At 45.9% G+C, this 13654-nt stretch overlaps 1 protein-coding gene across 2 annotated transcripts in view; it reads left to right on the forward strand.

Moving 5' to 3' along the window:
- MATN2 (matrilin 2) overlaps positions 1-13654 on the forward strand; it is a 135402-nt gene that overhangs the window by 13104 nt on the left and 108644 nt on the right. For both annotated transcript variants that reach the window (XM_042923821.1, XM_042923820.1), the window contains exon 2: positions 1016-1186. In XM_042923821.1, coding sequence (XP_042779755.1) covers positions 1042-1186 — 145 coding nt within the window. In that variant the 5' untranslated portion in view covers positions 1016-1041. The remainder of the gene's footprint in view (positions 1-1015; positions 1187-13654) is intronic.

Raw genomic sequence — 13654 nt, forward strand, 5'->3', positions numbered from 1 at the left:
TAGTTTATTTGAGAGAGAGAGAAAGAGAGAAAGCGTGTGTGTGCCCGTGTGAGTGAGGGAGGGACAGAGAGAGAAGGAGAGAGAGAATCCCAAGCAGGCTCTGAGCTGCCCAGTGTCTGACGTGGGGCTCAATCCCATGAACCATGAGATCGTGACCTGAGCCGCAACCGAGAGGTAGATGCCTAACAGACTAAGCCACTCAGGCACCCCTAGTTTTTCCTTTTTCAAATCCAAGAGGTAGAATGTGATTATAAATAATTGATAATAAACTTAATTGAGGAGAAACTTCAGTAGATATATGTATTTTTCCCCTCAAGTTTTCCATTCGGTCTTACAGATACAAAAGTGATGAAAAATTTTAGTATGCATGCCATCAGAGTATCCAAGGACCTACTAATGGAAGTTGCTAGAGTTCTTAAGGATCAAACACATAAATGGCATTGTTAAAAGTTTATTTATTTATTTTGAAAGAGCAAGAGCGGGGGAGGGACAGAGAGAGAGGGAGAGAGAGAGAATCCCAAGCAGGCTCCACACTGTCAGCGCAGAGCCCGACTCGGGGCTCAGTCTTACAAACCATGAGATCATGACCTAAGCTGAAATCAAGAGTCGGATGCTTAACTGACTGAGCCACCCAGGCGCCCCCACAAATGGCATTTTATTTTTTTTATTTTTTTATTTTTTAAATTTTTAATGCTTATTTATTTTTGAGACAGAGAAGAGCATGAGGGGTAGGGTCAGAGAGAGAGGGAGACACAGACTCTGAAACAGGCTCCAGGCTCTGAGCTGTCAGCACAGAGCATGACGCGGGGCTCGAACTCACAGACCGTGAGATCATGACCTGAGCTGAAGTCAGAAGCTCAACCGACTGAGCCACCCGGGCGCCCCACGAATGGCATTTTAAAGACAAGTGGCATGTCTGACACTGAAAAGGTGAAACGGCGGGTCTATAGCACCTAGAATTCAAGGATTTCTGGAAATCTCACCCTGCTCTCTCCTCTTCTTGTATTTGTCACAGCCTTGCCCCTCTTCCTCTTCTTGAAGATGGAGAAGATGCTGGTGGGCTGCTTTCTGCTGGTCCTCGGACAGATCCTCCTTCTCCTCCCTGTTGAGGCCAGGGAGCGGCCTCCCTCGAGGTCCGTGTCCAGAGGGAGACACGCTCGGACTCACCCCCAGACGGCCCTCCTGGGTGAGTGTCGATGCCTCTGTCGCTGAAGCAGGAGGGAAGAGGTGGTTGAGGGCAGACGTCCAGGCTAGGAGGTGGACACACGTCAGTCGGGAAGCTCCTCCCTGGGACTCCTGCTGGGTGTGTGGGGAGGGGTGGGGAGCAGATCTCATAGGCAATGGGTGCATGGGGTTTTCCAAATGAAATCACACCCTTCTATTTCAAGGCCTTCCGTTTAATCTGAGGTTCACGACTTTTCTCCAATACACAAGGAAAAGATCTGAAAAGGTCCTGGTGTACTTATCTGGACAGGGGTGTGATAGGAGTTTTTTATTGGATCTGTTCAGCTTATCTGCATGGCAGCATGGGGAAAAGAGCAGGCCGGCTTGTGGGAGGTGGGAGCGGCCACAGAAGAGAGGTGAGGGCACTGTGAGCCAGATCAAGATATTAGGAATAGAAAATGTTGGGCTTCTGTTGCAAACACGTTTTCTTCAGGTGAATCTTCCTCTTTCTCCAAGAGAAGGAAAAGGTCATGAAAACACATAGATATGGATAAATGAATCTGGTTGTAAACACGGGCTCTGGGAAGCCCAGGGTGTGGAAGCAATAGGAAGGTTGGCCGGTGGAAAGGGAGTGGGTTTTGGCATAGACCTGGGTTCAAGTCCTGGCTCTGGTACTTACCAGATGTGTATACTTAGCCAGTGTTGTCTCTCTGAGGTTCAGTTTCCTCATCCATAGAATGGGAATATTAATGCTGACCTCGGAATATTTTTGTGAGGAGAAAATAAGGTAATACATGTAAATTGTAGGTATGCCATGAATGGTAGTTTAACCACAACTGTCATTTTACGAAGTCGTTCTCTGAAACTGTGTTTTATAGCTTGTGGGCCAGCTGACAGAATCGGACTCCCTACGAAGTCCATTGAGAGAACTACCCTATTGACTGGTAGCCTCAGCATTCAAAATTATAATCAGAGACCAGGGGGAACCCAAAAAAACTTTGTTTTGAGAGGTTGGAATCCTCACTCATGTTAACTGAATGATGGCCCCCTGATTCTGGGCCTTCCATGTCTTTAGTCTTCTGAGAATCTCCATCTCCATAGTGACTTAAACGTAAGACTTTTGCAAAAATGGCAAGGACTGGAGGATGTTTACTACACTGAAGGGCTTTTTAAAAACAATTTCAAGATGACAAATATACCTGTCCATCTGTCTATCTATATAGATATCTGTATCTAGATATCCATATATCCATATATCTATAGCTATACACACACTCACACACACACACATGGAGGAAGAGAGAGAGAGAGAGAGTGGAAAATGCCTGACCCCTAGATCACCAGCAGTTAGGTTTCTGACGGGGCTTTCAGTATGAGCCACCACACACTTAGCTGGAAAAGCATCTTCCTCTCAGCCCTAAATGCCTCCTCCCCCTCCCCAGCCACACACACACTGGGTCTTCCCTAGTTGTCAGCACTCACTGTCCTCTCCTTCACCCCAAGTTCAGGCTCTGACGTAGAAACCCCTTGTCTTCTGACACAAGAGACGGCGTCCTGTTTTGCCAAAGGCATCAACCCCACATCCAGTTTTGCCTCCTGTTTCTCATTTTGCCATTTGGAGAATGCGCCAGGGACACGCAGGAGGATGGAGCATGGCACATGTCCCCACCCCAGAGAGTGGCCAGTGGCTACTCCCGGACGCTCCAGAGGGCTGCTTGACTCGTGAACGTGGTTCAGTGAGAGTCATGAAGCCGGAAGGGCAAACACCACAACTTTGGCCTGGGTCCTCGTGTGTTACCTGCTTTTGGTCTCCTTTGACAGGGAACGAAGATACAGAAGCCACATTCGTTGTAGTCCTTGCCCTGGTCATGTGACCTTCTCTTCATTCTTAAAATATGATGTCTGACATTTAAAAAAAATTTTTTTTAAATTTTATTTATTTATTTTTGGGAGAGAGAGAGAGCATGAGCAAGGGAGGGGCAGAGAGGGAGACAAAGAATCCGAAACAGGCTCCAGGCCCTGAGCTGTCAGCACAGAACCTGACGCGGGGCTCAAACCCACAAATGGTGAGATCATGACCTGAGCCGAAGTCGGTCGCTTATCCGACTGAGCCACCCAGGCGCCCCATATGGTGTCTGACATTTTATGGGCGTTTGCTTTTCTCGACTTTTTGTTTTTTATGTTCTAAACATTGCCCAGGCACATTTCACTTCTGTGGCAAATCATTTTGGCTGTAGTTATGGTATGCACTACATGCTGTATTTCACTAGCTGCTTACTTGCAAGGGTGGTCCGTGCAAGTTTAACAGAGAAACAGAATTGTTTCTTAGGGTAAATTCTTCATTTGGGCTTTCTGATTTTTTTAAAGAGAAGTTTATATTTTATGTCTAAATTCAAGTCAGGGTTCCAGTAACAGCTTGAGCCAATTAAAAAAAAAAATAATGCAGTATTTATCTGTTCCTCCTGTGCATGTTTCCAGGCTGCTCAGGTGGTAATCAGTGGTGATGTGTGTCCACGTAGGCTCCTCCCGTACTTCATTCATCCATCTGGAGTTTCTGCTGCTTGGCAGATGTGGGGGCTTTAGAAAGAACAACTGCCATTAGGAAGTAGTGGGGCAGACAGACATGTAATAAACACTTAAAAATAAACACTTAAAAAATATTTTACTTAGTTAATTCATTAATTAAAAAAAAATAAACCCCCAACATAAGCCATAACATAAAATACTAGTATAAAAAAATGACATTTTCTAAATTAAAAAAAATAGTGAGAAGAACAGCACTGTTCTACATTTTTATAAACCAACTTAATGTCTGGCTTTTTAAAAAAAATTTAATGTTTATTTATTTTTGAGAGAGAGAGAAAAAGCATGAGCAGGGGAGGGGCAGAGAGAGAGGGAGACACAGAATCTGAAGCAGGGTCCAGGCTCTGAGCTGTCAGCACAGAGCCCAATGCGGGGCTTGAACCCACGAGCAGTGAGATCATGACCTGGGCCGAAGTTGGATGCTTAACTGACTGAGCCACCCAAGCAACCCTAATGTCTGGCTTAATCAAAGGCAGCTGGATTCTCACCTCATCTAGTCTGTCATGAAATGTTGTTTTGGTTGGACTACATGAAAAAAATATGGCCTCACACAGATATGTAGTCTGACAAAGGAAAAGCATTCTTTTTTTTTTTTTTAAATATAACCTATTGTCAAATTGGCTAACATACAGTGTATAAAGTGTGCTCTTGGTTTCTAGGGTAGACTCCCATGGTTCATCGCCTACATACAACACTCAGTGCTCATCCCAACCATCCCTTCTCAGTGCCCATCACCCATTTTCCCCTCTCTTCCGTTCCCCCACCAACCCTCAGATTGTTCTCTGTATTCAAGAGTCTCTTATGGTTTGCCTCCCTATTTTTCCCCCTTCCCTTTCCCCCTGGTCTTCTGTTAAGTTTCTCAAGATCCACACATGAGTGAAAACATGATACCTGTCTTTCTCCGACTGACTTATTTCACTCAGCACAATACCTTCTAGTTTTGTCCATGTTAGGAAAAGCATTCTAATAGCCTTTTCAGATAATCGTGGATATTCTTCTTTGATATGACACCAAAACTTGACAAATGATGGTTTCTTAAAGCTTAGTTGCAGAACCTAAAACCACATCAGTAAACTTTTTGCACTCTATATAATCGTGAGAGAATAAGAATATAAAAGGCAAACATTAGTGCTATTATGGATATAGTTCTGACCTCATGGACCCTTTGAAGTGCTCTCAGGGACCCTTATGGGTCCCCAGACCACACTTTGCAAACAGCTGGTTCAGGGCTGCATTCCTAGTGAAGGTGGAGATCCTCCCTGAGGATCTGAGCGGGCAGGGGGGAGGAGTGAGGCTGGAGCGTGGAGGTGGGACCTGGTCAGGCACTGGAGACCGCCATGCTTGTGAGGTGGGTGGTCTGAGCTGGAGACAGCCTGGGGGAGGGAACCAAATCACTTAGGGCAGGGGTGGGAATGCCTGGGAGACTTTAACCAGGCAACAATGGTGATCACTGCTGACTCCCTGTCCGCTCACTGTGCCATCTGGACAGTCTCAGTCCTCGTGGGCTGTGGCAAAGGGCAGGGAGAGCCTATACTTGCCGAGGCCACCAGAAAATGACAGAACGCATTCTCTAGCCCCAAGTCCCCTCCCGGCAACAATGCCAGTAAGTGGAATTGGAGCTGCAGGATGGGCCGTACCCAGAGAATAAGCCGGCGGAAGCCTCCAGAATCTTCCCCTCTGTACTCCTCCTTTATCAGTGGCCCACATCCCCTCCCAAACTCCCCACCTCCTCCTTAGGCCCCCTTCAAGGAGGGGCTAACCAGAGGTCATGTTGCCTCCACCCGAACTACCTCTGTCTTGCATGTGCACATTTTTTCTCTTTATTACTTGGGGGAGGGGGGTGGACCTGTTGCCAGGACAACCACTGGATTCATATCAGCCTTTTTGGAAACCTTAACCCACTGTACTCTTGACTCTCCTTACTCCTAGAGCAAGAGTACACAAACTGTCTACACTTCTGCCAGCTGGCTCTCCCTCTTTTGTCTTTTACAAGGTCTTGTTGACACGTGCATCCTTCTCTCAGTTTACCAATGTAGCCCATTTTATTTCTGCTAAGTAACCTCGAAACCTTTTCCTTTCCTTGTGATAGATTCCCCTTCACATCAGTAGTACACATGGAATTCATGTTTATGTTTTAAGAGACAAGTGGGAGGCAGAGCCTCTAAAGGAGACTAGCCCCATAGTACGGTTAACAGGTGGTGGGAGCTGAACCACCACTCCCCCAGCGAACGCACACACGTGCACACACACGCACACGCTCTGCTAGGGAAAATTCCAGGGGTCAGAGGTGTTCAGGGGTACAGGCTACAGAATTCAGTGAAATTTAACAACAGTTAACTTACCAGTTAAAAATAAAGCTAATGAAGACAGTCTAAGAACTCATAGCATACAGCCCCAAGTTCTGTTCCTTGGCAGTCACAGTACTTATAAGGGACTTACTTCCATCTTTGCACACATTTCCAATTAAATCTGACATCAAAATATTAGTAAAAATGCAATGTGTTTCATATAAGGACCCGAAACCTCCTAAATTAGCCGCATGACCGAAGGAATTGGCTGGCCAAGAGAATTAAGTGTAAGAATGTCCTACTCTCTGTTGCCAATGGCAGTTTTTGCTTACGTTGATAATTATTCACATTTTCAAGTGTTGGCTGCCAGTAAATGAATTTCCACATCCTAAAACAATCCTCCTAATTGACAAGTGTTGGCACTCTCAGTGAGGGAGGAAAAGCACATGCCAGAGGCCATCAGAGCTTTTGGCTCCTCAAGTGACAGACCCATTGAGGCCACAAATCTTACATGCCCTGAAGCCACCTTATCACGATTTGAACTTGTGTCTCATTCCCTGTGCTTTCAGGGGCTTTGTACACTCTCTTTCTTCTACCTGGAATATCTTCCCTTAGCGGAGGCCTGTGCATCATCCAGGGCCAGCTCTTCCCTCTCCCAACCAGGTGGGACCCTCTTGGCCTCGGCCACAGACACCGCAGGTCCTCTCCCAAGGTGTCAACCCCATCTGCCTTGTATTTCCGGGGGTAATAGTGGCACCCACTCAAGATGGATTCCTATTCTAGTTATTTTTGTACTTGTTTTTACCGCTAGACTACAAACCTTTGAAGATAAAGACTGTTTCTCACGTCTCACAGCACCTCTGGAGGCTACTCTCATTTACTGAGCCCCTGCTGTGAGTTGGGACCAGCTAGCTCATTTAATCCGAGAGAAAAGAGATAAAACACTGCAAGGTGGTTACTGGCTTATCTCATTTGCAGAAGAGGAAGCCCAGGCTCAGAGAAGTTAAGCGATTTGGCAAACTTGTCAAGGCTTCTGCAAACCCAGAAAGAAAAGGTGCCCACTGCCACCCCTCTTAGGGAGAAGATGCGCAGCTCAGGGAAAGATATGTGTTTGAACAAAGAAGAGGGCACCTCACCCTCGAGCTTGCTCGCTGACCAGGAGTTTTTGAGCAGGCCATGAAATGCCCATCTGCATTTGGAGGTGCTGCTGCTTCTGTCAGTTACCCCGAGGTCTGCGGACCTCAAGGCCTGCACTGGTCCGTCCTGTCCTCGGGAAAGCTCAGTGCTTGTTGAACGACTGAGAGGATGAGATGCACAGATGGCTGATTTCATCCCCGTTTGGATGCTTCTGGTCTTGGTTCCACTTCTACTTAGCAAGTGACACTGGGCAAGTCGCCCTGTCCTGCAGTCTGTTCATCTACAAAGGGAGGTGGTTGAAGTCCGTGATCTTCATGTCTCATCTAAGGTGTGGTGACATCACTGATTCTGGGCCTCCCAGACGCTCCTTCTCTGGCTCTTGTGGTGAAACGCCCACTTCGATCCTTGGCTTTCTTCCACTTTCTCCAGGTGGGAGAGCCAAGGCGGAGCCATATTCTGGAGACTGAGGGGGCAGAAGTTTGGAGACAGAAGAGGTGGGGCAGTAGAATCAAGTGGGGGGGTGGGAGAGGGGATGAAACAGCAGTATTAGGCAGAGGGGTGGGATAGAGTAGTAGGGTCAGGCAGAGAGGTAGAGGGGGCAGTAGGATTGAGCTGGGAGCAAAGGTGGGGAGGTAGGATCAGGCAGGGGTGTTGGGGGCAATAGGAGCAGGCAAGGGGGTCGGGTGAGGCAATGAGATCAGGTAGGGGGTGGGGGGCTGGGGGCAGTGAGATCAGGCAGGGGGTGGGGGATGGGGGCAGTGAGATCAGGTAGGGGGTGGGGGGCTGGGGGCAGTGAGATCAGGCAGTAGGATCAGGCAAGGGGGTAAGGGGGCACTGGGATCAGGCAGCAGAACAGTGGTTCTCAAACTTCATTGCACATCAGAAGCTCCTGAAAGGCTTGTTAGAACACAGACTACTGGTCCCTGAGCCCAGAGTATTTGATTCAGTAGGTCTGAGTTGGGCGCATTTCTGGAGATCTCCATTTGAGAACCACTGTAGAACAGAAATCTAGAAGGTGGGGTGGGGTGGGGGGATGGGCAGGAGGCAAAGATCTTAAGGAGGAGATGCTGTGGGGCATGAGCCAGAAACATTGCAGGATGAGTAACCTCTGCTAAGAAACTGCAGTTGGAGAGAATAAACTGTGGGCTGGGCCCACCCCTTCTGAAGCTTTGAAAATAAGCTGCTGGCGATTTTCTACCCCGGGGTGGGGAGTTGGCAAAGGTGGGCCCCCAGCCTGCATTGGGAGCCGGCCTCTTACAGCAGAGTGATTAGCACACATCTGAACCATCAAGCGGCTGGTGTGTGTCTTTGTCATCAGAACCAATTATACTGAAGGTTAATGCGTAGAGCTAATCAAATTGTTTTAACTATAGCAAAGGCTTTTCAAAAATAAAATCCTTTGAAGTAAAATCACACCCCCCTCTTCAGCCCTCCACAGCATCCTCTGCTTTACAACTGCAGCTGGAATCAAGGACTCAGTGGAGGGGCTGTCATGGCTGCTGCTCAGCCCAGAGGCATAAAATGCCTCGCTTGGGGCGCCTGGGTGATTCAGTCAGACTTAAGCGTCCGACTTCGGCTCGGGTCACGATCTCACGGTTCGTGAGTTCCAGCCCCACGTCAGGCTCCGTGCTGACAGCTCAGAGCCCAGAGCCTGCTTCAGATTCTGTGTCTCCCTCGCTCTCTGCCCCTCCTCCTCTCGCACTCTGTCTCTCTCTACCAAAAATGAATAAACGTTTAAAAAAAGATCTTTAAATGCATCTCTTCATGCCTCTGCTCTGTTTTATATATAAACTAATGTCTCTGTTATCACTCGTGTTTAATAAACTGCATAAACTGAATTCCTCATTCCTATCTTGTAATTAACATTGGAAGAATTTTTTTTTAATTTTTTTTTTAACGTTTATTTATTTTTGAGACAGAGAGAGACAGAGCATGAACAGGGGAGGGGCAGAGAGAGGGAGACACAGAATCTGAAACGGGCTCCAGGCTCTGAGCTGTCAGCACAGAGCCCGACGCGGGGCTTGAACTCACGGACCGTGAGATCATGACCTGAGCCGAAGTCGGACGCTCAACCGACTGAGCCACCCAGGCGCCCCAGAATTTTTTTTTTTTAAGCATAGTATGTGACTTCCAATAAGCTACAAAGTTAAAAGCTTTCCTAGCCAATGGGGAAAACAATGATTTTTTTTTTTTTCTCCTACAGATTCTCTCTCTCTCCTTCTTTCTTCCTTTCTCTTCTCTTAGATTCTTTATCCCCTTCTTCTTCTGTAACTCTCCTTTATCTCTCCCTCTTAAATCTTTCCCACCCTCCCTCATTTCCTTCTTCAGTTCCAGGATGTTCTATCCTCAGCTTGCCTATCTGTTTGGCAGCTGCAGTGTGCGTGCATGGGGATCACGGCGGGGAACATCCCTCTCTGTGACTGACATAGCCACTCTTCTTTTCTCTTTGATGGCTTGTCCTCTTGGAAAGGCAAGCCATACAGTCTTACCCCTCTGGCCAATCACGTCCCAGGTCTCCCTCACTGACGATAATAAAGTAATGATAATGAGGTCTATCTTTTTTTGGGTTGGGGGGTCATCTACTATGTGTCAGGCACTGTACTAGGTAGTTCCCAGTTTATTCTGCATGGTATTATTATTCCCATTTTACAGATGAAGACACTGAAGCTTACAGAGGCTAAATGGCTTGCTCAAAGTCATGTAACCATTGAGCGGCAGAGGTAGAATATGAGAATACAATTTACCTTTTCCTCTGCTCAAACCCTTTTCTGCAACCCTGCCTCTTCTCTTTTATCCAACCGAATTGGACTCATCTTTTAGGACTCACTGGAAGCATTCCCAGTCTTTTAGGTTGGCATTTAATACCCCAACAATGCATCCCCCCAGCATGCCATATGTCTCAGCACAGCACTTACAGCCTGTACAGCGATTGCCTGCTTCATTGTCTATGTTGTATTGGCAGTGATTAGTAACGTGCCAGGAACACAACAGGCACTCGGTAGATACCTAGAGAAGAGTAAATGAACTAACAAATGAGCAAAGAGGCATTTTTAGAGAGGAGCCACAGGGCTGGTGAAGGTTTCTGAAGCTAGGGCATGTGGAAAACATTTGAAAGACTTGAGAAAGTTTAGCTTGAACAAATAGAAGATGCAGAAGGGCTCTCTGAAGGCTGTTATGGATGAGTCCAGACTTGTTATTAAGACCTTGAAGAGGAGATGCAGAACCAAACACTTGTGCTTTCAAGGACACAGATTTTTCTTTCATATGAAGTTTTGTAGCCACCAGATTATTCCAGGAAGGAAACAACTTGCCTCCTCAGGCTTCAGGGATGTTGGAAGCCTTGGGTGTAGAAGCTTAAATAAACCTCTCCTCGGCAAACCCTCACATTCCAAGATTCTATGGAGTTGCCTGTGGAATTAGGAAATGAACTGGAAGATAAGGACTTTCTTCCCTATTTAAAAAAAAAAAAAAAAAAGCTAAATATTTGCTTTCCAAGAACAATCTGCCTTAGGAGCCTTTCCAAGCACATAGTTTAAACAAGGGAGAAACTGAGAAATTTTTAGTGACTGGCAACATATAATTTGTTGAATCCCTGAGTTTCACTTCTGGCAATGGTAACTGAATGAATGAAAAGAATGATTACAGGTTAATTGTGTTCGCTTTTTTGGTTAATTCACGGAGGGCTTGTAGTCAGTTATTAAGACTAGACCTTTAGTACACTTGGCTTAGTAGCTGACATATAGCAGGTGTTTTTAACATAAGTGGGATACTTCGCTTTTTTTGTGCTAAATTTTATCTTCTTCATTTCAGTTCCTCATTTTTGAGTCATATCTTTTTCCTTCTTAATGTAGCAATTTAGAGTCATTTGCATATTTGATAACATGCTTTATATATCTTCATGTCCCCACTGAAAATATTAAAAGAATGTTCTATATTCTTTTGAAATGATTATAAACAATAATCATCTTTACTTAAAAAAATTCACACTTAAATATTTAATGACCACTAGGTACTGAAAATAGCAAGAGGAGCTGTTTCAAAGAGTTGCCTTGAATGATCAGCCTATAAACATTTCATTTATCCTGGAGAGGAAATATTATGGAGACTTGAGTTGTGTATTAGTTTGTTAGGTCTGCCATAACAAAGTCCCATACACTGGGTGGCTTAAATGACAGACATTTATTTTCTCACCTTTCTGGAGGCTAGAAGTCCAAGATCAAGGTTGGCAAGGTGTCAGTTTTTTCTAAGGCTTCCTTCCTAGGCTTGCAGCTAGCTGCCATTTCCGGGTGTCCTCACCTGCTCTTCTCTCTGTACCTGTCTACACCTACATTTCCTCTTCTTTTTTTTTTTTCATTTTTATTTTTTATTTTAGAGAGAGAGAGAACAGGCACTCTCGAGCAGGGAAGAAGGGCAGAGGGGGAGAGAATCCCAAGTAGCCTCCACGCTTCGCGCCAAGCCTGACTTGGGGTTCGATTCTGCAAACTGTGAGATCATAAGCCAAAATCAAGAGTCAGATGCTTAATTGACTGAGCTACCCAGGTGCCCCCAAATTTCCTCTTCTTATAAGGATGCCAGTCGTATTAGATTAGAGCCCAGCCTAAGACCTCACTTTAATTACCTCTTTAAAGATCCCATCTCCAAATACAGTGACATTCTGAGGTACTAGGGTTAAGACTTCAACTAGTGAATTGTGGGGGACGCAGTTCACCTCACAGCCAGTTGCTTTGCTTTTCACTTTCATTTGTGGAGGACAGCATGTCTTCTCTGACATGTTCCTGTGATAAAACTGTTGCTGAGTTACACCGGAGAAGCACACTCAAAGACTTCAGAGATGTGGATATTTCTGAGTCCTTAAAGCGGGTTGGACAAACATGGTGGGTTGGACAGCCAACGTCCTAGGGCTGCAGATGGGAAATGAATGCAGCATAGCCAGGATGGGAAGCCAAGTCCGAATAAGATTTTTCAAAAGCCAAGAATTAGAACCACTAGCTCAGAAAAGCCTTCTTTCAATATATCCAGAATAGGCTGATTTACAGGGGAAGATGAAAGGAGGGCAACGTGTATTTTGGCTGCTCAGAGGATGGTGGGGCTGGGAAGGGAGGAGGAGGGAGAAGTTATCATAAGGCTGCAGCCAGCCAAGGAGTGAGAACATCAAAGAGGAAGCTGATGGCCAGATGTACAAAGAGCTGATGCAGGGGAAGGGTCTGGGGGGAGAAACAAGAGGAATGTAGGCATCTGACGACATGGGTTCAGAGCCAGGAGGGGCCTTCAGAAAGGCACGATGGGTGACGTACACTGTGGGGCGTTTGGCTTTGAGAAACCTAGGGAGAATGAGCCTCAGGGGCCTTTAAAGTCAGGTTGGACCATAACGTAAACTGGAGGAATCTCGTCCAGAGGGCTCAGACCTGGCAAAGGCTGCTAGAAGCTGCTTTCCATCTCTAGCTCTTAATTCCCCAGCCTGACATCAGGACTTGTTCCAGTCTACGGGATCCATTGACTGAATGAATATGTCCTGAGAATCCCCACATTACAAGCTATGTTAGGCCAAGTGAAAGATGCAGAATCCTTAAAAGTTTGAGACTCATTGCTGGGGTAGCCAGGGAAGTGTTCCCTTCTCCTAGAGGTACCATTTGTCCATACTGTGCTCAGATGCCTGTCTCCCTGTGGCTGTCCTGTGTGATTGTCCCATCTACTGAAGGAAGCAGGCTCCTCCACTCCCCTAGTCCAGTCAAACTTGAATTTGTCTCCAAAATGCAGAGGAATAGGAAAGCCATTGATTTTACCTAGTTATGTTTCTGTACCCAAATCGTTTAGTTCTAATATGTTATTTTTTGTTTCATGATTTGCCTCAGTTTTATCACCTATTCCATTTGTTAAACAGGTGTGCATTGAGTATCTATAGTGTGCCAGGATGGCGTGGTTTTGGATGCCGATGATACTGCAGAGTCAAGAGGGTCTACCTGTCGTGCTTTAGGGTCGCATGGGTCTTTGGGAAGGAATTCATATAGGATCCATGAGAGAAGAAGTCCTCAAGAGCTAGTAGAACGTACTCGTAAGCCATCCGGGGTGGTGCCTTCTGTAGAGAGGATATATTTCACAACAAATTCAATTTCTTTAACAGTCGCTAGTCTGTTTGGGCTTTCTATTTCTTCTTGAGTCTATTTTGATAATTGGTGTTTTCCTTAGTTCATCTCTATTTTCAAATCTATTGGCATACATTATAGGTCATAACACTATCTTTTAATATGGAGCATGGTACTCTTTAACAAAAGTGCTCAGTGTTTTGTTCCCATAGTTCACAAAGCTCATACCAAAATTCTGAAGGAATATTGAGACTGGAGGATGGTGTGCAGGGGGTGGGGTCGGGGGGAAGATGTCTCTATTGACTCTTAGGTTTCCCTGATAACACCTAGCACTTATAAGAGGGCTTTACAGTTTTGGAAAGCACCTTTTGCTTGCCTTCTCTCTCTTTCCCTCGCATA

Source organism: Panthera leo, chromosome F2 (genome assembly GCF_018350215.1).
Source record: "Panthera leo isolate Ple1 chromosome F2, P.leo_Ple1_pat1.1, whole genome shotgun sequence".
Lineage (NCBI taxonomy): Eukaryota > Metazoa > Chordata > Mammalia > Carnivora > Felidae > Panthera > Panthera leo.